At 36.7% G+C, this 24,295-nt stretch overlaps 1 protein-coding gene across 5 annotated transcripts in view; it reads left to right on the top strand.

Moving 5' to 3' along the window:
* Positions 1 to 24,295, top strand: part of Ros1 (ROS proto-oncogene 1, receptor tyrosine kinase) — a 130,695-nt gene that overhangs the window by 90,469 nt on the left and 15,931 nt on the right. For 4 of the 5 annotated variants that reach the window (XM_046426423.2, XM_046426421.2, XM_046426424.2 and 1 more), the window contains exons 30-39: positions 130 to 362; positions 454 to 630; positions 4,949 to 5,117; positions 6,024 to 6,141; positions 8,857 to 9,047; positions 10,725 to 10,808; positions 14,018 to 14,153; positions 15,491 to 15,653; positions 17,266 to 17,330; positions 18,728 to 18,857. In XM_046426423.2, the coding sequence (XP_046282379.1) occupies positions 130 to 362; positions 454 to 630; positions 4,949 to 5,117; positions 6,024 to 6,141; positions 8,857 to 9,047; positions 10,725 to 10,808; positions 14,018 to 14,153; positions 15,491 to 15,653; positions 17,266 to 17,330; positions 18,728 to 18,857 (1,466 nt within the window). Of the gene's footprint in view, positions 1 to 129; positions 363 to 453; positions 631 to 4,948; positions 5,118 to 6,023; positions 6,142 to 8,856; positions 9,048 to 10,724; positions 10,809 to 14,017; positions 14,154 to 15,490; positions 15,654 to 17,164; positions 17,331 to 18,727; positions 18,858 to 24,295 lie in introns of those variants that run through there. The other variant, XM_046426426.2, reaches the window with a different exon arrangement.

Genomic DNA, 24,295 nt, shown 5'->3' with positions numbered 1-24,295 from the left:
TGACTTTCCTTCTGGACACTGTTAGTCATTCTGCTCTTATGACACGATCCTCAACCAAGACTTCCTCTCTTCTTTGCACCTTTCCATGCTGTTGCAACATCCCTTATCCTTCATTGCTATTTATTTCAGTGCCAGAGGCAGTTTGGCTCATTAACACAACCGTGCTGTCAGACACCAGCCTCCTTGTATCTTGGAGAGAATCTCACAAGCCAAATGGACCTGAAGAGTCAGTCCGCTATCAACTGGAAATCTCACATCTGGCCCTAATTCCTGAGACTCCTCTAAGACAAAGTGAATTTCCAAGTGCCAGGCTTTGTCTCCTAGTCACTACACTGTCTGGTGGACAACAATATGTGTTAAAGGTACAGAGTGTATGGGGCACTTTTTATTGCCATTTTACAGCACAAAATTTTGAAAAGCAGCTGTTTTTCTTTTCTTTTCTTTTTAATAAAGGTTCTGGCCTGCCATTCCAAGGAAATGTGGTGTGCTGAAAGTCATCCTGTCACTGTCAAAATGTTTGACACACCAGAGAAACCGTATGCCTTGGTCCCAGAAAACACCAGTTTGCAGTTAGATTGGAAGGCTCCACCTGATGTTAGCCTCATTAGATTTTGGTTTGAACTCCAGAAGGTAGACTTTTAATTTAAATCTTGGAGAGAACTATTAATCATTAAGTCACCCATCCCATTCAAATCTGGGAAAAAGAACAGCAGACAAGGACCTCTTGGGTCCAGTCCTCATGACTTTCAGGCAATGATTTTTTTTAAAAAAATTGAATTGGTACATTATAATTACATATAATAGTGAGATTCATTATGTCATATTCATATGTACACATAATTTGCTCAATCTCTTTCCCCAGTATATTCCCTTTCCCTCCCTACCTCTCCCTGATCTACTTGCTCTAGTCTACTGACCTCCCTTTTATTGTTATTATTATTATTATTATCTTAATTAGTGCATTATGATTATCTGTATATGTGGAACTCAACATGGCAATCTATACATGGACATAACCTATTGGTAGATTTTGCTTTCCAGTCCTTCCCATGTCCTCCTCTCCTCCCATCTGCTTGATTTTCTTCCTCAATATTATTGGTTTTCCTTCCATTTTCATGAGATCCTCCCCTCCATTTTTTAAAAATATTTTTTTCTCTGTCTCTAACTTTTGCATTGGAAAGAAATATTTCAATTTTTTTTAGACATCAGAAATTTATTAGTTGCTCAAAACATTACATTGATCTTGACATATCATATATCATACATTTGTTTCAAATGGGGTATTTTAAATTTTTAATTTATGAGTTAGTCTTATTTTACTTAGCATGATGTTTTCCAGTTCCATCCATTTACTAGCAAATGACAATTTCCTTCTTTCTTATAGCTGAGTAAAACTCCTTTGTGTATATATACCACATTTTATTTATCCATTTGTCTGTTTACAGCCACCTAGACTGGTTTCATAACTTGGGGATTATGCATTGTGCTGCTATAAATATTGGTATGCACATCTTACTATAGTATGCTGATTTTAGTTCTTTTGGATAAATACCAATGAATGGGATAGCTGGGTCATATGGTAGTTCCATTTCTCCTCTTTTGAGAAATCTCCATACCATTTTCCAAAGTGGTTGTACAATTTAAAGTCCCACAATGTATAAGTTTACCTTTTTGCCCCTGTTCTTTTTTTTTGGGGGGGGTGAGTATTGGGGATTGAACTCAGGGGCACTTGGCCATGTTTTTGCCCATGTTCTTGACACCAACTATTGTTTTTTGTTTTCTTGATGATTGCCATTCTAATTGGGGGAAAAAATCTCAATGTTGTTTTGATTCACATTTCTCTGATCACCAAGAATATTGAACATTTTTTCATATATTTGTTGATCATTAGTATTTTTTTGAGAAATGTCTGCTTAGTTCATCTGCCCATTTTTTTTGATTGAGTTATTTTTTTTGTATTAAGTTTTTATAGTTCTTTATATACTCTGGATATTAATCTCCTGTCAGAAGAGTAGCTGGCAAAGATTTTCTCCTAATTCTCTAGGTTAAATTGTATTCTTTGCTGTGCAGAAGCTTTTTAATTTGTAACCATTCCACTTATTGATTCTTGGTTTTATTTCCCCATAAAATACCAATGAAATTCTTCACAGAACTAGAAAAAAAGTCATTAAGTTCATATGGAAGAATAAAAGATTCACAAGAGACAAGACAATACTGAGAAATAATAGTGATATTGGTGACATTATATAATACCTGATCTCAAATTATACTACAGAGCTACCGTAACAATAACAGCATTGTATTGACATGGAAACAGGCATGAAGACCAGTGGAATGGAAGACACACAGACTAGTCTACATAGATACAGTCATCTGATCCTTGACAAAGTTGCCAGAAACATGTTGGAGAAAATATAGCTTTTTAAACAAATATTATAGTATTTTAAACAAATACTATAAAATAAATATAAAAATATGTTTATTCTTTATTTTTTAATTTTTATATTTATAAAAATAAAGATACAAAAGTATTTAAACAAATTCTATAGTGTTGGGAAAACTGGATATTCATATGTACAAAAATAAATCTAGATTCCTGTTTCTTACCTTGCACAAAACTCAAAGTACATTAAAGACCTAGAACCCTAAAACTGCTAGAAGAAAACAAAGGGTCAAAACTTCAATATGTTGTTGAGGGCACTGACTTCCTTAAAAAGACTCCTAAAGCTCAAGAAATAAAACCAAGAATCAAGAAATGCTTTTCTTTTTATATTTCCTATTTTCACACTTTCTCAACAGATTTCTTGTAGACCATTTAGAAAGTCATGAAGCTGAAAATGCAGGATACTGTCACTTTTACATGTATGACCATCTCTAGTGAAGCATTAATGGATGAGTACAGTGGTTCTGAGAGGGCTGATGAGTGACCTCTAGTCAGAAAGCTTTTTTTTGAGCAACTTGAACCTTCCTCATAATGACAGGACAGCTGGGAATGATTTCAGAATTCTGAAACTCTGAGGGGTGAGTGGTGAGAGAGATGGATGTCTTCATAATTAATAAGTTTGCTTTACAAAAGAAAGAGGAAGAATACGATAAACTTTGTCTTTGTCTTTTCTGCCACAATTTTGTTGTCTGAAAAATGGAGCAATTTAGAACACAAGTTAAGTTTGTATTAGATCTTGAATTACATAGATTTTAATTTTTAAAAAATCCAATAACAATATAATAAAAAATCACAAGTGTGCCAAAGAGGAAAGGATGTCTTCAATTTAAGATTAGGAAGGAACAAGTCCTTTTAATTTGATAATTTTTTTTCATAGAAATCCATTAAAAATGTTTTTCTCATCAGTACAGACAAATGTCTATGAGAATCAAAAAATTCTGAAGTGCCAGTCTCTGAGATATTATATCCTACAACCTCCCAAACACTGCCTAAATAACTTGAAAATCTCTTTGGGGTAGCCTTCATTCTTGCACTTGTTGGTTTCTTGACAAGTGGAAGGTTCTGACTCCCTTGTGACTTTCTGGCAGAGTCGACAGCACTTCTCAGAGTTGATGGCCTGCCCATAGCATTTAGTGCTGTAGGGATGCCAACACACTGCCATTTTCCAGAAAATGCTCTCAAGCAAGCACCTCCCCTATGTTGCAGGAGTTCTGAGAATTTCTGGATGGTGTGTAACGTTGGATCATCTAGTGTAGTTATTTCTACACCAAATCATTAAGGAGGCAAGGCCAAAATACTCTAATATTTTTTATCTAGGAATTTCTCTCTTAATCTCTCTTTTTCTTACATGCATGCACACACACACATACACATTCAGTTCAGAGTAAATGTTGCATATTCAGTGCATCTATTTCATTAGGCATTCATACATTTATGAATTTAGTGCAGGCAATGTCCCTAACATCAGCATTTCTCAATTTGCATTCTGTTTCCTTTCCCCACATTTCTTTTTGTAACATGATGGCCTACTTCCCAAGGTGCAATAGAGAATGTTCCTAATTTAATTGAAAACTAATATGAAATGTGCATCTGATGAAATGATGTGACCTTCTGAGTACTAAATGAAAAAGGAGATGCAAAGTAAAGTTTATTTATGGAAACTGACCTTCTTAGGAAACTCTACTAGGAAAAATACACCAAGAACCCTTGACAATATGCCACATCCTTGGTGTCCTATTTGTACAACTGAAATAAATCACTCATTTTCAAATAATGACTTTAAGAATCCAAATACACAGCTTTTAAGGAAAGAAATATCATAGAGAAATAAGCTTCAGATAGCTTTAATTAGAGAACCAGTATCTAAAGCAGTATTAAAGCAACATTTCCTATATTTAACTTTTAACCTTGCTACTTAGTAGCTGCCTGATGGTGGGAAAAACTTTCCTTTTTGTAAAGATTTACCCTTCCTATGTATAAATATAAAGGATGCTGGTCACATGTTTGAAGAGGGTGGTAGGAGGGAAAACCCTAAATGTTTTAATTTGTTAGTCACTATGGACTTCTTCAAAGAATTGAAATAAGTGGAATTTATTATTTGAAATGAACTAATCCCTAGAATTGAAGTTATCTTTGTTCATTCATTGCTCCTCAGCTGTGATTTTGTATTTTCAGCCATCTGATTTAATTTAGGTGTCCACTTTTAGGGATAATGGGAGAATCTCAGCTCAGAATGTTCCCCATGATATATAGTTAGGTTTACATGTCTCACTTTTTGACTTTATCTAAGAATCGTCATTCAGGTCATTTAGAGCTTGTCATGAGGAAAAAAATGGCTATAGATGGTGAGAATAATGTTTGGAATCAAACATTCATAAAGAAGCTATGATTCTTTAGTAGAAAGTAAACTTTGAGTTCTAATCACTTGCCACAGGACTATACATTTCTATGTTTAAGAAGATTTTCTTAAAGAAACAAAAATGTTAGTTGAGACTTCTTTTTCAGTGGAGATGCAATGAGTTTTACCATGTCGAAGCTTCATGCAGCAAAGGTCCTGCTTATGTCTGTAACATCACAGATCTGCAACCTCATACTTCCTATGATGTCCGAGTAGTGGTGGTTTATACGACAGGAGAAAACAGCACCTCACTTCCAGAGAACTTCAAGACAAAAGGTGAGTATTAACTGGCTTGGCACTCAGAAAGTCTACCAGGAGCTGGGAATGGTGGTGCACATCTGTAATCTGGATCGCAAGTTCAAACCCAGCCTCAGCAACTTAGCGAGGCCATAAGCAACTCAGTGAGACCCTGTTTCTAATAAAAATATTAAGAAGGGCTGGGGATGTGGCTCAGTGATTTAGCGACCCTAGGTTCAATCCCTGGTACAAAAAAAAAAAAAAAGCCTACAAGGTCTCAAATCTTTTTCATTTCTTATTCACCAATCTTAGAGGTTGAAATCTTTGCTTTACAAAGAGTATATTACTATTGCTGGAACCTAAGTGAAGAAATTGGAAAGTCAGGAGTCTTTAAAGGCAGTAACAAGATAACACTGCCCTGGTCTTGTAAGATCCTGAGTAGAGCACAATTATTTCTTCTTTTAGCATTCTGATTTCCTGTCCAACTATGATATCTTTCAGGGAGAACTAAATCAAGAAAAAAGGGTAACTAAGTGTTCAACAAATACTTATTAAACAAATTTTATATTCCAGATGTTAAATAAATGGAAAAAAATCTAAAGTCTATTAAACTAATTAGTATTTAAAAAGATATACCATAAATCCCAATCGATCACTATGAGAGTAGAGGGAAAATGCTCCAAAACTTATGATTTTTTTAAAGTTTGCATTTATCACTTATTTTGTGTCAAGCTAGGTTACACTGTTAATATTATAACTAATACATATAATCCATCACTAATAAAACTTCTGATACTCATTTTAAAAAAATCTACTTATATCAGAAAACTTCTGAATATTTCCTAAATGTATTTATTTTTCCTCAGAATATTTTATAGAAAGATATCAATGCAGACTAGTTTATTCTTCTAACATATTAATCAACATGTTCTTTTTCCCCAAAAGCTGGAGTCCCAAGTAAACCAGGCATTCCCAAATTATTAGAGGGAAGTAAAGATTCAATACAGTGGGAAAAAGCTGAAGATAATGGAAGTAGACTTATGTACTACATCCTTGAGATCAGGTATGTCTGTTTGCAAAAGTGCTTTATAAACTACAAGAGCTAAGCAGTTAACTATTAGGTGACCAAAAGTAATAATATTTATGAAATTATATTTATACACAAACACAAAATATCTTCAGTTTAAGGACCTTGGGTACATTGTTATGTTCTTTCGTCAATTCCTAGAGGTCACCCATAGCATTCTAATTATAAGGCCTATCATATCATTCTCAGAAATCTGAAACTTCTCAATAATCCTTAGAGAAATTATTCAGTCATAGGCTCAAGCAACTGATATTTACTTAATATCTATTCTGCTTAAGGAACTAAGCTGATATTTGATGTTACATGATGGTAGGTATGTAAATTCTTGATCATTTGTTTTGGCAAGATAGAACACTCTCTAATGAGGACTGATCATGAGCTAGGTATTTTTCAGAATGTAAAATTAGAGGAGGGGCTGAAATGGTCTGAGGCCTATAATCACCCAGGCTTCTTATCCATTGTGAAAATGACAGTTTATAGTGTGTTCCCAGGGACTGAAAATGTGCTGTCCATGAAAACCAGCAGCTGATGTGCACATGAAACCTCAGACCTAGCCAGTACCAGGAGCTCAGAGAACCATAACTGGCTCAGCAGGACGGATTTCATGCCAACTTGGAGGGAGAATTCCAAATTCCAAAGACACTCCCCTCACGGGACTATGAAACCATCTTTTAAGAAGCTCCAAGGACAAAAGTCACTTCCATAATTATAGTTCTGGCGACTCAAGCTTAGATCTATTTTTGCATCATCTTGCTGTGACATTCCCATAACTTCAAAAAGTTTTCCTGCTTATGTTAGAGAATTTACTTGGCCATATCTCTAGTTGAAACCTCTGTGAAAGTTCTGTTACTAATTTCCATGCACAGTGAAATACATTCTGACCTGCAGAATTATCACAGTGGCCTGTATGTTCATCAACCAGTCCACACTATGGTTCCTGATGGGATTTCTTTACTATGGTCCCTTCAGCAACACCTTTAGTGCATGATTTCATCTGAATAGTTTGTATGCTCCTTGTCCCAGCTTTCCATTATGAATACATGGACTCCAGGACGAATTGTAACTTCAGTATCTTTAAGTTAGTTTTTTAGTCAGGACACCCTAGTTAGACTGTGTGCTTGCTGATGGTATAGTGGTTGTGCAAAGTGTATAAACTTGGGAGCTGAACAGGCTTGTAGTTTCCTAGGACTACCAGGACTATCATAACAAAGTAACACCAACTAATTGGCTTAACATAACCAAAAATGTACTGTTATGATTCTGGAGTATGGAAGTCTGGAATCTAGACATCAGAAGGAACATGTTCCCTTTAAAGGCTCTAGAAAAACTCCTCCTTTGCCTCCTAGCTTCTTGTAGTTGGCAGAAATCCTTGGTATTACTTGGTTTGTAGATGTATCACTCCATTCTCTGACTCCTTCATTACACCATGTTGTGTGTGTGTATGTGTGTATGTGTGTCTGTATCAAATTTTCCTCTTCTAATAAGGGCACCAGTCATTGAATAAGGAGTTGGCCTCATTCAGTCTGATCTCATCTTGACTTAATTATATCTGTTAAAACCCTTTTTTTTCCAAACAACATCAAATTCACAGGCTATGGATGAACATGGATTGGGGGGAAACATTATTCAATCCAGTACATAGGCAATGTTTAAATCCTTGCTCATTTTCTGTTTTAGAACTTTGTTTTTGCCACTTATTAAATTTCTAGGGACTTGTTTCTTTTGGATCAAAGTTGTTTAAAGAATAAATTTGCCAGTGCTTAACAAGAGACTTCACTAAGTGTATAAAAGCACTTTGTCATAATACTTTACTCAGGAAGGTCCTGAGGATACCCTGCTCCTGTAAACAGATGTGACCAACTTCACTTCCCTGATGCTCTTGATGTTTTTGTCTATTCCCTGCCCTGTCTGAGGCTCAGCCCTCCATATCCTGTTGTTCTTTCAGAACCGCTCAATTATCAGAAGCAGAAATAGCTTCTACTACATACCCCTAAGATCGTGTGGCTTAGTATCACATCCTAAAACTGTTAGGATCTGAAATTTTCTTCATTGTCAGAGAAGATGTAAGATCTTGAGCTTGCCTTCCGTTGATTTCATTTAAAGTCATTCTAGTTTCATCTTTTGAACTTAGAACTTGTGTTCTTTTTCTGTTTCAATGTGGATTGGCTTTGAGGTAGAGTGTAGACTAATAGAAAAGGAAGCAAGGACCCTTAGAATCTCAGATATAACAACTTTGGTGACTGAAATATCGCACCTTCCTTATCAATTTATATTGTGTATTTTATCCAGATATGGCATAAGTGATTTTCCCAATATCATAAGAAACTAAAAATTAAGAATAATTAAAACTTTTCTGTTAAAAATTATGAAATAATTGTTTTATTGTTTAAATGCTAAAGAAATTTTACACATTCTAACCAGCAAAAAAAGGTTTACTATCTTTCTCTTGTCCACTGATTACTCAAAACTTTTTGGATGGGCTGAGTTGCTTGGCTCATCTATGAGTAGGGTGACTTTTTAAACCATGCTGAGTTCTGCAGCCATACCATGTGGGAAAAATGAGATCCAGGGTAAAGTGTACAATGAAACTCTCTGGAGTTCTACATTAAAATGATATCTGAGTAACCAGAAATAACACATATATTGTCATGTTTATATTCTGTGTTTACTATTTTAGTGTTTCTTTTGCAGGGAGAACACTTCAAATGATTCAAAAAACCAAAATTTAAGGTGGAAGATGGCATTTAATGGATCCTGCAGTAGCCTTTGCACATGGAAGTCCAAAAACCTGAAAGGAACTTTTCAGTTTAGAGTAGTAGCTGCAAATAGTCTTGGATTTGGTGAATACAGTGGAATCAGTGAGAATATTATACTAGTTGGAGGTATGTCACCATATTTGCCTACACACTAGCTTACTACATAAAAGTTCAGTGATGAAGATATGTGCATCCTTAACTTTAGTACCAGTTATGGTGATTGTATAGCTTATTCAAACTGTTGAACTATTCAATTCATCTGACGTGGTCTTCCTATATAAAACATCATTATCACCATGTCATTTTACTCTTCAATAATAACCAAATACTCCTTAATGACTACCACATGAACTCCTGGGTAGGCTTCCAAGGCATCCAGAATGTGGTCTTTAACTACTCAGTCTTTTATTCTGTTCCTGGCACTCCCTTCTTACATGCAATAATCCTAGAACCACTTTTTTTTTTTTTTTTGTCTCTTTTCTAATACTTACCTCTTGTACTGTGTGCCTTGTTTTAGTTTCCAATACTTTAACTTTCTAATCACTTTGGCTGGAAGTCTCAGTACCATATTTAATCTTTTCCTCTGTGCCGTCACCAGGTTCTGTTGATTTTACCATCTTGATTTCTCTCTGATGAGTTTGTATTTTCCAATTTTCATGTTGGGTTTCCTGATTTAAGGTTTTCTTTCTTGCTTGGGCTGTTGGCTTAATCATGCTGCTGACAGTATTCTAGCTGAAGCACAGTCTAGCTCACTTAACCCTCTTAATGTACCAAAACGGCTCTTTATTTGCTGCCTTTAGAATCAACTACAAACTTCTATGTGGGATATTAAGTCTTCCATGATTTATCTTCCAATTGTAGTTAATTTTTCCCATTATTTAATCCTGTGCTGTAGCTGTACTAGACTAATTAGAAAATCTTTTGTCACTAGATCCTTAGCCTTGTGTCTTCTTTAGCCTAGAAGGTGGGACTCCACCCCCTACCATGTACCTCTTACCTGGAATTGCCTTTCCTTAATTTTCTGCCAATTGAAATTCTTTTCATCCTTGAAGACTTGACTTGAAAGAATCCATCCTGATGTGTGACTGACACTCCTTAGGCAAAATTGATGATTTCATTTTGTGCACACCTTTCATATAAAACTTTATCCTTATTTGTATTATGGTTAGTTATCTATATAAGGTCTTAGCAAACATTTCCCGAAAAGAACCAAATATAGCAAATATTTTTGACCTTGCAAACTGTATTTGCTTTCTATAGCATATCTTTTTTTAAAGTAATACTTTAAAATTATAAAAACCATTCTTAACTCATGGGAAGAACAAAATAAGGCTGTAGCCAGATTTGTCCCACAAACTGTTGTGTGCCAACCTCTGGTTTACATGTTATCTCTTCTATGCAACTGAAAATCCATAAGAGAAGACACCGTGTTTTCACGTTTGCTCTCCTCAGTTTAATATCCATGAATTTAGATGTATATGAATAAAAAATAATAATCCCAACTATATAATATATAAAGACTGAGATTTCTTTGTCCCGAATTCATTAAAAAGATCATACATGTTTCTTCTGTCACCTTAAAATAGCGAGTTGGGTGAGTGTATTTCAGTTGGGTGTTGGGACTTTTATTTTGATTTTCCATGGTGTATACACTGTCACCATAGATGATTTCAAACTACCACCTGGCTTACAAAAATCAAGTAGAAATTACCTCTAGCTAATCACTCTGTAGGTAGTTGGGTCAAATTGGGACAATTTGTTTTATTCTGTGAATTAATTTATTTTTCTCATTTATTTCATTAGATGGTTATTGGATACCAGAAGCAAGTTTTGTACTTGTCACTGTGGTTGGAGTATTTCTGGTTGTTACAATCCCATTGACATTTGGTAAGTGTCAGAAATTTTAAAAATAGGTACCAAACTATGGTTTGTTTGATTTTGTACTGATTGATTTATCTTGCGGTTTATCTAACCTCCTGCATGAGACATTACCTGATTAAATATATTCATATAATTCAATGTTACCCTTGGCCATCCTTTTATAATGAATAATTTCTGTGAATTTTTTTTAATCAAAGGATGTGTTAGTAAGTTTTCTGTTACTCTAGAGATTTATTTCAGCTCACAGTTTTAGAGGTTTCAGTCCATTAATGACTGGCCCTGTTTCTTTGAGTGTGTGGCACACATCATGGCATTACATGACCAAGCAAGGCCCTTACCTCATGGCTAGGAATGAATGAGGGGAAGAGGAAGGGGATGGGGTCCACTTTCCCCTTAAAGAGAATGCCCTCAGTGATCTGAAGACCTCTCCTTAGGCCCCATCTCTTAATGTTTCCACCACATCCTGACAGTGTCCAGGTGGGGACTAAGCATTAAACATATGAACTTTCAGGGACATTCCAGATCCAAACCATAGCAAGGGTAACTATTTTATGAAAAATATATCTGTGTATACACTTCATGGTGTACTTTAGATAAAACTATTTTCAACGTCACCATCTTCTAGCTTTCTTTAAAGCAGTATTTGTTTCTGATTGGCTATAACAAGTGTTTTGTGGCTTTAATATTGAAATAAATAAAAGAAAAATAACCCTGGGTACAAAAAGAGTGTAGGATTAATTGGGAGGCCAGTGACAATTTTTGGTCAGGATAGTTTTGGTCTCCAGGCATACAGCCTGGTTTGGAATGAGCAGGGCCTCTTTCTCAGGAGATCCATTTCTGGCTTGTAGGATCCATGCTCACTTTCAGATGTCTGACTGGCTTATTTCAAAACCCTGCTTAATTATAAATGACTAGGAAAGCAGAAGAAGTAGTGTAGGTAGATAGTGAGTTAGCTACTTCCCATTATTCGTTTTAAGTGGATGTGCTAGTCTTAAAATACCCCACCCTCTTTTAAGATTTAGTTCAGTGATGAGACAATAGAGTAGCAACCCCAACACAGACAGTCAGAGATAGGGCCCTTAAGGTGATCCTAGTGATCATATGTTCTGATTTTTCCTGTTGTTTCATTGTAAAAATCAATAGCACTCTCTTTCAGTTCTCAAAATGTCTTGTTGGTTTGGGTTCTAACATATATGGTCCCATTCTCTGTTGCTGACAAGCTGGAACATTGTGAGGAAAGCATAATTCCAGAAAAGGAACTCAAGCGCATAGTCAGGAACCTGTAGCTTATTTTATTATAAATAAGAGAAAATTGAAGGGACAGTTGGAAGCATAAAGCTGATTCTCTGAGGATGAAGAAAGCCAATGTTTCGTTCAGTGTTCTAAATCTCTATTCTTTCTCTAAACTGATTGGGAGTCACAAGGTATCAGAGAGCACTTTGAACTTGAATCGAGATTTCATTTCAAAGATTCCACTCAGACAATATGAGAAACTCCTTCAGCAAAGTGGGAAAGCTAAAAATTTCAGCTGACACTGCTAGGATTTTAACCTGTGGTTCCAGGGAGTCTAAGTATTGCACAGCTGATGTTTGTGCCACTAAGCCGGCCCCTCCACAGTTACACATATGACTGCAGTATATTTGGCAGTTGGCATATAGACTTGACTGCTTGTCTGCTTTCGTGCTAGAAAGGATATTACATGAAGAACCCTTCATCTGACCTTTGTTTTCCTGCTTGTACATCACCATTGTTTAAACCCATGACTAGTGGATGAACATGAGATAATTTCAGACAACCTATTGTGTGCTTTCAAGATATTCTATGGATCTCTGACTTTCTCAGGACTTAAAGGTCTTTATTCTGTTTGGAACTCATGGTTTTTTGAATGTAGCTAAGCTAATCCAGTTTTTGCTTTCATTAGCAGTGCATGTGGTTTTGCTAGTAGTGTGTGAGTGCATGAAAAAAGGCTGAGTTATTAAAATGGTGAGAAGTAGCAATTCTTTTAAAATTTGTATTGTGCTGAGGGTTCTCATTGGTCATACTTATAAACTTGAAAGAACGGTTTAAAAATAAGCATTGACAGCCTTTGAGTTGGTGAGTGGTTTTATCTAATGTGCAACATTAGCCTTATGCTTGAGAATAGAAAGGAAATAAAAAGCTGTAAAAATACAATTACTGACCTTAGAACTTGCCCTTTAATGAGGGTGGTAAGATGTACCAGTATGAAAAGAGCACTACCTGTGTTAAATAACATGAAATGTACAAGACAGTGACACAATTGGTCTTTGAAATTCAGAGATGAGAGAGCCTCAGAGTTTGCAGAGGTCTCAGATGATGTCACCAAAAATGTAGGGCTTACCCTGGGTCTTTAAAAATATAGAAAGCTCATGAAAAACATCTCAGGGTTGAAAAACTGCAGTAGCAAAGGTACTTGCAACTTTTCCCTTTATAGTGCCTCCAGAGGAATTTCATGTGAATAAAACTCTAACCCTCTTGGATATAGAAACTACTATGAAATGAAGTCCACATTTTAACTATCATCTCCCAAAGCACCTTTGCAGTTTTCAACTTCTGAGTCAAAATTACACTGTAGATTGGAGATCTACAATTGCATTTTAATCTTTGAAAAATAAACTTTATATTATATCTGCTTATGTTATAAAAAGACAATATAAATTACTCATGATTCCAAAATGAAAGGGAAAACCTGCTAATGGTTGGTGGCTTTTATTCCAGTTATTTTTCCATATATTTGAATATTCATATATAAACAACAATAGATTTAATAATTTTGCATTCTGTCATTATATTGAAAGCATTTTTTAGTGTGCCATTCTATTGAAAGCATTCCCTCAGGTCTACTAAATGGAATATGTCTGGAGTCAGAAATGAATGTTTCACTAATAGTTACTATGCAAGTATGTTTTGATTTATTTTGGGTCATTTTGAGAAATAAATTCTAATATTAAGATGCTTCAATTTATTCATAATAATATGTTAAGCTTTACTCTGAGAAGTGAGATAAAAGTGATGTATATAACTTGTATATTTTTAGGACATTTTGTCTGGATTTAATACTGTGGGCACATTTTTTAATCAAGTTCTATTATTTTGTGAATTGTATTCTTATACACAAGCATTTAAAGTGTATTAGCATGTCCTGAAGGAAAAAGGAAGCAATATTTTATTTTTTAAATTATTTTTTTGCTTTAAAGTGTGGCACAGAAAGTTCAAGAATCCAAAAACTTCCAAGGAAGGCCTGACAGTTCTCCTAAACGAAGACAAGGAGTTGGCAGAGCTGCGAGGCCTGGCAGCTGGGGTGGGACTGGCTAACGCCTGCTATGCAATACAGTATGTAGTCTGGGCATTCTTTATGGAGCTCCAATGCAAAGAGTGGGTGACAATATGCCCCTTATTCTGGCATAATTATTGATAACTTTCTCTTCCAGTCTCTGATGTGACCAGAGACGACTGGCAAATTATGTGGTTATCCTATAAAATAAATACAGAAAAGTCCATTGCTTTTTAGTGTTTTATCATGTAGTTAAAAAATAAATGAAAGAAGAAAATACCACATTGAAGAGAGTAGATGGTAATGTGGTTGGTTCCATTGGAGATAGAGTTTGAGATGAAAGGAAATTCCCAGCATCTCATATTAAGCCAATTTTAGCCCATTTCGGAAGTGGCATGATGATTGCCTCAAAATCTCTTTAAGACAGATGAGTTTTGATCTTCTTTTGTTATTAAAATTGAGGGAAATACTTAAGTGTTTCTTTGCATGTTTCTTTATATTATAGTGTATACAAAAAGGAATGGTACTGGTATGTTCTTAGGTCTTGCTTCTAGAAATTTATAATTCATGACATGAAAACAAAGGGTTTAAAGTAGATACAGAGGTAACCAGGTATTTGGAACTGACTTTTCTTTGACAAAATACTCAGCATATCTGATATTCAAGATTTTTCTATTAAATCTCAAAGTTACCAGGGATTGAATACAAGGGAGCTTAACCACTGAACCGCATCTCAACTGTTTTTTATATTTTGTTTAGAGACAGGATCTTACTGAGTTGCTTAGGGTCTCACTAAGATGTTGAGGCTGGCTTTGAACTAAAAATCTTCCTGCCTTAGCCTCCCAAGCCACTGGAATTACAGGTGTGTGCCAATTGCACCCTGCAAACCCAAAGCTTTAATCTAGAGACTCCATCTCATGATAGTCCAAGTGAGAAAACTGGCTTTCTAAATTAACCTGTTAGATGGTGATGGGGTTGATTTTTTTTTGATCATAGTAAATTCCATTTTACAAAACATATCAGGTATATGAAACTGTTGAAATGAAAACTCATAGACTCAGATGCATCTATTGCTAATTTCTAATCATTTTTCACACAAATTAGCAACCTGAAGAAGTTCATAGCTGCTAACTTTGATAGAACTAGTTTAAAAAAAATCTCAAAGCAACACATACACATGCATGTTTCTGTTGAAGTGAAGATGCCTGGAAGCAAAGTTACTTGCTTTCTGTAAAAGGTGGTGGAATCGAGAAGTATTAATAGGAGCACAGAATTTCATACACTATATCACATGGAACCGACAATGCTGCCATGCCCTGAGATTGTTCTTTCTCTCTCAAACACAAACTTTAAACTGTATGTATTTTGTGAGAATAAATATGCTGTTATTTTACAGTACTCTTCCGACCCAAGAGGAGATTGAAAATCTTCCTGCTTTCCCTCGGGAGAAACTGACCCTGCGCCTCTTATTGGGAAGTGGAGCTTTTGGAGAAGTGTATGAAGGGACAGCCGTAGACATCTTAGGAGATGGAAGTGGAGAAATCAAAGTGGCAGTGAAGGTAACGTGGATGTCTGGACTTCTTGACCAGTTAGGTCACCATATTTATATGGGTTGGCATGGATATGACTGTAATAAAAGTTGAATGCTTTTAGCTAAAAAGAGGACCAAGAGTAGGGTGAATGTAGTTAGCAATAGTGTATATGTATCTCTCAAAATAGAAGAGAGGATTTTTTAATGTACTCACTAATAAATGATGAAAGTCCTTGGTTTGATCATTAACGAATGTATACATAAATCAAAACATCACATTGTACATCTCAATATGTACAAGTATGTCAATTAAAAATAAAATTAACTTAAAAATTGACTGATAGAATGTAGAAACCTATACATAGCTATAGAAGTCACTATCCTCCCATCCCTCCCATTTCCCAGATAGGTTGTATAATCAACAGAAAATCTCCAGGGTTTACATGACCTCTAAGGCTGTTAGCTGAGACCTGGTGAACAGTTTTTCCAATCAATCATTCTAAATGAAAACTGGAATTACAAAATACATTCTTAAAGAATCAGAGCAGGGTCAACAAGTGTTTTCTCAAATAAACAGGTAGTAAATATTTAGGCTTGCGGGCCACACAGTCTCTGTCTCAATTCTTCAACTCTGCTATTGCAGCTTAAAAGCAGCCACAGTGTATATGTTCTATTTAGTGTGGCTGTGTTCCAATAAAACTTTATTTATGAACATTTAAATTTGTATCATGTGATTGTTTGTCATGGTATGCTTGATGTATTTTTAAGGAAGCACTGGGCACACTCTCGTATTTTTGTAAAACTTTCTTTTGGTAGTGGGATAATGAAACTGTTAATGCAATTGTGCACCATCATGATTACAGCTTATTAGGAATTTATTGCTCTGAGGGTAACCTGTACAACCAGAAACATGGCAAAATTCTCTCCACTTCTAAATAATATGCTTTAAAAATACTTTAACTTAATCCAGTCTCAATTGGTTTAAACAAATGTTTATTGTTCTCACATAATGAGATGACTGCTGTTTTGGTGCAGTCCTATGTCCTATAAGAGCCAGTATCTCTGAAAAGAACCTGGCATCACATCTTCATTCAATCCAGGGAAAAGGGAGTAAAATGGTGCTAGATATATATGTTCAGGAATGCAAATGTTTCCCACAAGCCTCTCTCCTGCTCAGCAATTTTTTCTTGGGTCCAGAACTGAACTAAAACTTATTTACAAGGAAGGCTAGAGAATTTCAGGACAAATTTTCATGAGTAACTTACATCAGCTACCTAAGACTTGGCACCTTGTCCCTAAAAAATAAATTTGGGTATTGTTAGCAAAGAAATCAGGGAAATACATATTGAGTAGAAAATTTTGAAAAGTCAGATATTGACCTGTTAAATGCTAAAATTGGTCTCTTTTTAAAATTCCCATCCTTTGGAGAAAAGTTGTATAAACATTACTAGATCTTTTATCTACTGTATTTTCTTATATTAGCAATAAGAGGAGATTTACAGGTCACACTCACATGCTGCATCTGTGGTCTATTTACAGCTTTCAGGGTGAAGACTGAAAAACAAAACCTTCTGCATTAACCCTCTGAGCTCACAGGATGGCTGCTATACTGATTACTGACTTGTTTTTCTGTTGCACAGACCTTGAAGAAGGGCTCCACAGACCAGGAGAAAATTGAATTCCTGAAGGAAGCACATCTGATGAGGTATCAGGGTAGTTCCAAAATAATTTTCTCTTACCGATGTGGGTAGGAAGCTTTTGTCTCTGTGCATTGGATTTTTAACATGCAAAATGACTGGTTGTAACAAATTTTACTCAAAGCAAAAATGACTGAAAAGTTTGAGAGGAAATATGTCTGTACTAATAAGAATTCTATGGAGGCCAGTCAGCTGAGCCAGGGTACAGGCAGCCCTTAGGCAAAGGGTTCTCCTTTCTTTTATCTTTGATAAGGAAGATTCTTTGCAAGTGAATTCTGAAGCTGTTCAACTTTAAACACATCTGTGTTCTAAAATGTGTGATAATGGGTGAAGTAGACCCTGTAAGGGAGAGTTCTCTTAAGCATTATTTGATATCCCTTTCTAGTAAGCCTGTCTGCAAAGTTTCAGTTTATGGCCATGATATGTACTCAAGGACATCATTTAAAAATGTTTTGTTGGCACATTATGATTATACGTAATAGTGGAGTTCATTTCATTGTGACATATTCATGTTTGTATATAACATAATCCCCTCCTTGCCTCTGCTTTACTCGTTTCCCTTCTACTTATATATACACAATGTATATATGATAAATACCTTAATTATTATATTATAGTTATATATAAATGTTGGATTTGTTGTGATTTATTCATACATGCATATAGCATAATTTATTTTCATTCCTGTTCCTTCCCATTCCCTGCCTTCTCCTCAATCCCCTAACTCTGTTCTACTGATCTCACTTCTGTTTTATCAAGAACATCTTAAAATGGAGATTCAAGGAAGCAGTTCAGGGAATCCTTGACTGTGAGTCCCAGATGGTAGGCTGGGCTTATTTTGATGTCTTAAGAAACCAGTAGAGCAGCCAAAACCTGTAGACTTGAGTTGTTTCTCTAAAAGGGAAAGAATATATTTCACACTTGTGATGACCAAAAACATCACCAAAGATTCCAAACAGCTTTTGAAGAAGGCTATTAGTCAAATTGCTTTCTTTTCTGTCACAAATGAGGTTGTGGTTCAGTGGTGGAGCACTTGCCTAGCATGTGTGAGGCACTCGGTTCAATTCTCAGCACTGCATATGAATAAATGAATAAAATAAAGGTCCATCAATAACTAAAAACAATATTTAACAAGAAATATTTAAAATTTTTTAATATAAATGCTATTTCTTCTAAAATCCACCCTGTTCTATCCACATGCATTGGCCACTAGGGGTTGCCACGTTACCTCCATAAGGCACATACACAGACCAGTAGTTGGAAAAGGAAGCTTGCACCTATTAAAGAAAGTAAGTCAGGGATTCTGAAGGAAACTATGCATAAAGAATTTGTTCATTCCATAAGGAGTCTCAGCTAGGTCTCCTGTTGCTATCATATCATTAGTCTTTGTCTTTCCACCTTTTAGCAAGTTCAATCATCCCAACATTCTGAAGCAGCTTGGAGTTTGTCTGCTGAATGAACCTCAGTACATTATCCTGGAACTGATGGAAGGAGGTGACCTTTTAACCTATTTGCGTAAAGCCCGGATGACAACGGTAGGCAGAACGGTCCACACCATTGATTTCCTTGTGCCAATGCCTATAGCTTCCCATTAATTTTTATTTCAACAGGTTGTAGTTTTGGCTGGTGGTAGAACCTTACAAGGTTTCCATGATAACCTTTAGCATTAGATTGGGACAATTTGAGCCTTTGTTTAGTATTTAATGGGAAAATAAGTCCCTCATGGTCAGAATTGTGTTTTTTTCTGGAACATAGAGATTGTGTGCAGTTGGAATGGCCCATCTCTTTACCTTATCTATATGCCTGTCTGTCCCATATTACATTTCCAGTCCCAAAGTCTTTATTAAATTCTAAACCCTTAGGTCAGATCTATTGACTTAGATCTATCTAGGTTGACAGATCAATTTGGATTTTATTAGGCATCTTGAATTTGCTTTGGCCAATACAAACCTCTTGATTTCTAATCCTCTCCTGCTTCATCCATCCAGTTCCTTGCCTTCTTTTCCCGTACATCCACGCTATCAACTCCTGTCAGCTCTACAGTTCTGCCTCGGATCTGTCTTCTCTTTTTCAATGTGGACTCTAGAGATACTATGAATTAGTGGACAGAGTCAGGAGGTAACCACCTGTGGGAATCTACTTTATGTTTCAGTTGAGAAAACATGTGAGACAAGATATTAGAGTTTAAATCTGGATATTTTCCTATCAAATACATTATATGACTAAAAAATTAAAATGTATGATAGGAGCCCTGTACTGCTTGACTTTCGCACCTCCCAGGCCTGCACGTTATCTTCTGCACGTGTTTAATTCCACATCCTTGAAGACTCTGCTTACACTGATGTACATTGATCTTGGGAAGAAATCTATCTATGTCCCACTATGAAAGATGAAAATTTAACTTACATTTCCTCCTATATCTGCCCAACCCCACCAGCATTAGACACAGAAAAATTTTGCTTTTCCCGTCCTCCAACTTTTTGTCACATTTTCCAAATACATCAGTACTCCATCTTTGCATTATTGCAGCCTTTAATTATTATATGCAACTCAGTTACTCAAATGCTGGGATTTTGGTTCCATCCCCCCCACCCCATCCCTGCTTGGGTTATTTTATTAAATGCCTCTTATTTATTTATTTATTTATTTTTCCTTTGCTTTGCTTGCTATTAGTTAAGCTAGGATTATATCACTTTTCTCAGTATGGCTAGTCCATCAGGTAATCCAGCTGTTCAGTTTTTCTTTGGGTCCCTCCTTCCTGAGGCCACACAGGTGCTTGTCCTTCAAGCTGCCTGCACATCTGCTATCCCAGAGATTTCCTTCAGGTGTATTCTGGTCATGGATCTCAATTCTTTTTATGCTGGACCCTTTTACCCTCTATCTCATGACTTCTTTGTTTTTGTTTTAGGAAAGAGCAAGAATGAGGAAGCATGCATGTGAGGCAAAATTTTGTGTTTTTTTGCCCCCCCCCCCCATTTTTTGAAAAAATATCTTTTATTCTTCCCTTACACTTGACTGATAACTTGGTTGGAATCTATGTTGAAAAATCCTCTTATTCCCAAATAAAACCATCTTTGTTTTCTAGCTTCTACAACTGCCACTAGGAAATCTTATGCTATTCTGATTCCTGATTCCTGGTGATCTGCTTTTTGCCCCTCTTTTTGGAAAATTTTAGTGAAATTTTGTGTGTGGTATACTCTTTTCTGGACAATGACTGAAAAATCAATCCTTTCCTTTTTTAATATTATTTTTTGATAATAAATACAGTTCTTAGTTCCTTCTATTTCCTAGTTACAGAAATCATCTTAGTTGGACAGGGGGCTACTTTGTTTCAAATTCTCTTACTTTTGGCTATTTTCTGTTATTTTTTATCTCTTGTTCTTTTTCTCTCCATTCTGATAGACTTTCTAGACTTTATCCCTTAAAATTTTTATAGAATAAAGTTTCTGTTATCATATTTCAACTTTTCACAAACTTGTTCTTATACTTTGCATTTTAAAATAAGACTGTTTTTTCTCATAGATTCAAAATTTTGTCTTGTATTTCTTGGGATACTAATCCTTTTTTAAAAGTTAATTTGCTTCCAATTCTTGATTTCATTTTTTCCTCTTTGTTTTGAAATCTGTTTTCAATGTGAGAAGGTTTTCTCAAAATGTTTGGTGATTTCTTTTTCCTGGTGCTGGGGATCAAACTTGGGGTTTTGCATATGGAGGCAGGAGCTCTACTACTGAGCCATACCTCCAGTTCCTATTTGGTGAATCTTGGCTGGTCTTTATAATTAATATGAGGCCCAAGAAGCTGACTGGGACCTGTGTGTGTAAGAAAGTTTCCTTCTGGTTGTTAAGCAGGCCCCTGCTGCTCCCATCTGAATCTCTTCCCTGGTGTGTATTGGTTTCAACAGAAAGGGATTTGCTGGTCTTTTCTCCCTGGGCAATAAAACCCTGATGTTTTAGCTCAGGGAGTCAAAAGAGGATTGGAGGTCTCAAAGCTCAGTGTGGACTCTCAGTTTCATTCTTCATTGTCAGCCAGTGCTTTAATATGGTGGTGGTTGTTGTTATTGTTATTGTTATTATTATTATTATTTAACTCAGAGTTATTCTGACTTAGATTTCTATTTTCTTCTTCTTCTTCTGCAGAGAAAAGATGCCTGCCATGCTAGGGTATCTGGGATCTAGTTAACCCTGAAAGAACTAAACATTCACCTTGCTTTCTGTCCTGACCCTTATCCCTGCATTCAGAAATACCTGCCACCTCCATTCTAGAGCTTTTATGGGGTTGTATCATGAAAAACAGGTCAATTGGGTATTCTCCTTCTGCTGGAAGTCAGCTGTCCCCAATCTTGGCTCCCTTATGTAACCATTCCTCCATCTGCTTACCCTCTTCCAAAATGTTTTATCTTTTATATCTATTCACCTGACCTATTTGTCCTTGAGAGTTTCCAAAATACACACCTCCCCATCATCATTTTATTAAGTGTTAGGGAGAAAGTAGAACTAAAGACGCACACATTCAAAGAATGTTTATTTGTATGTTTTACTTTGGTGGCATAGGGGGGAGAGAATGAAGACGGACCAAAAGAACATAGATCTACTTTTTAAAAACGTTACCTATTGACCCAAGATCCCAATGGTTATAATGGCTGATTTTCAACTATATTCCAATTCTTTTGCTGCTTTTCCCACGGGTTGACCTGTAGGCTGACCAGGAAGTTTCCAGGGCTTCATCTCACTCACTGCCACCAGAGAGGACAGGATGCTGTTAGGTTCTGTGTGCCCATGAGGGAATACCCAGACATGATGTCCCCCCTCAGGGTGATGCATTCTAGACTAGCCACCTCTACACAGGGATGCTCAGAAACACATTCTAGAAGAACCAGCACAAGTTACCTCCTTGTCCTGCTTCCACACTGGTTAATAAGGATTGACTGCAACTAGGTCTAGAAACTTCGATTTGGGGAACTCAGTTTCTTCATCCATAAACTGAAATACTGAATCAAAAGCTTTCTAAGGTTCTTTTTGGCTTTGATGTTCTAGGATTGGATTAAGATAAAAAAGAAAAACTATCAAAATAATACAAATATACAGTAATAAATGTGTTGTCTTCAAGAGCAATTTCATTTGTTCAATTTCTGTTGGTATTTATTGTATGACAGTGAAAGATGTGGTTCTTTGTCTCAAGGAACTTGCCACTTGGTAGGGATGGCTGTCATAGGTCACATATTACCCTCAAGTAGACCCATTAGGAAGGACCCATTAAAGTGGGGTGGAGAATATATTGCTGAAGAGGAAAGAGAGGTGATTCCTAACTAAGAAAAGCAAGGAAGTTGTCATGGTGGAGGTCATCTGTTTGGGACACAGCTAAGGTAGGAGATATAATGGTTACAGCATATCTTCTCCTGAGTGATTAAGGCTTTGAATAGGGATGGGACCTGGTGAAGGTTTAATACATCTGAAGGGTTTAGCAAGACACAGCAGGCAGTAGATGCGGGCAGCATCTAAAGTCCAGGGGGCCCAACATAGAATGATGAGGTGTCCCTATCAGGGATAAGAGGAGGTGATAATAGCCATGGATCCAAGCAGGCAGGCAGGCAGCATTATGGAAATCTCGTCAGCAGTACAAGGAACAGGGCAATATCATTAGACTGAAGTTCAGGAGCAGGATTCTAAATCTAGAAAAAATCTTCATGAGTAGAGTAGATTTTACCAAGATCAAACAGTTCCATTCACACACAGGAACCAGTCAAGCAGTCAGGATGCTCAGGAGAAGACTAAATTTAGGCCACGAGATAGTCATCTAGTGGACCTGAGCAAGGTTGGAGGCGGGATGATTCTTGGTATAAGGTTAGACCCTAGCTAATCCGCCCTAGGTGTAGTTGTGTGGGGCTATGGCAACACTAAATCCTGGAATAATAGGATTATCACTAGTTTCAGGGCAAGATTTGAGATTGTTAGAGGTGCTTAAAAGCACCTCTGCATGAGGAATTGAGGGATTTGGAGGTTGGGAGTCATTTGAGATGCTCATTAAAGGATGTTGATGGAAATCAAGAACAAGGAGATCATCCCAAGGGGGAAAAATATCATAGGAGAAAAAAAAAAGAAGAGAGGTTGAGAAATGCAGAGAAATTATAAGCAACAACATGTATCCCAGAATGACTGAAGCAAAAGATCATGAGAGGAAGTAAAATGAACATACAGAGAGGCAGGTGAAGTCTGGGGCTGCCACAGGCAGGGGGTGGGGTGGGAGGTAATCAGGAATTTATAATGGAATTTACAGGAAGTGGCACAACAAGGCGATCTACTGGAAGTATAAGAAGCTGAAGAGATGGGAAGTTTTTCAATGCATCAGATTAGGGATGAAAAAAGCCCAAACCAGGTAATTGCAGGAAAATGGAAAGGCACAGACAATGTATGATCATGTCCTTCAGGAAGGAACTTTGATTTTTTTTCCATATGCTGTGAATAAAATTTTTCACTGACTTTTTTCACCTGGAAATCATTGCAACCAGTACTGGCTCCAGTTTATATTTGCGCTGGCTTTCTCCTCCTCCTCCTCCTCCTCCTTCCTCCTCCTCCTCCTCTTTCTCCTTCCTCCTCCTCCTCCTTCCTCCTCCTCCTTCCTCCTCCTCCTCCTCCTTCCTCCTCCTCCCTCTTCCTCCTCCTCCTCCTCCTTCTTTCTCCTCCTCCTTCCTCCTCCTCCTTCCTCCTCCTCCCTCTTCCTCCTCCTCCTTCCTCCTCCTCCTCCTCCTTCTTTCTCCTCCTCCTTCCACCTCCTCCTTCCTCCTCCTCCTCCTCCTCCTTCTTCTTTCTCCTCCTCCCTCCTCCTCCTCCTTCCTCCTCCTCCTTCCTCCTCCTCCTCCTTCCTCCTCCTCCTTCCTCCTCCTCCTCCTTCCTCCTCCTCCTCCTCCTCTCCTTCTCCTCCTCCTCTTCCTCCTTCTCTTCCTCCTCTCTCCTCCTCCTTCTCTTCCTCCTCCTCT

The sequence above is a fragment of the Marmota monax genome, unplaced genomic scaffold (assembly GCF_021218885.2).
Source record: "Marmota monax isolate L192 unplaced genomic scaffold, Marmota_monax_Labrador192_F-V1.1 WCK01_AAM20220418_F8-fsc00174, whole genome shotgun sequence".
Lineage (NCBI taxonomy): Eukaryota > Metazoa > Chordata > Mammalia > Rodentia > Sciuridae > Marmota > Marmota monax.
Note: the sequence above shows the minus strand (reverse complement) of the source record. Positions and strands in the feature narration are given on the sequence as shown.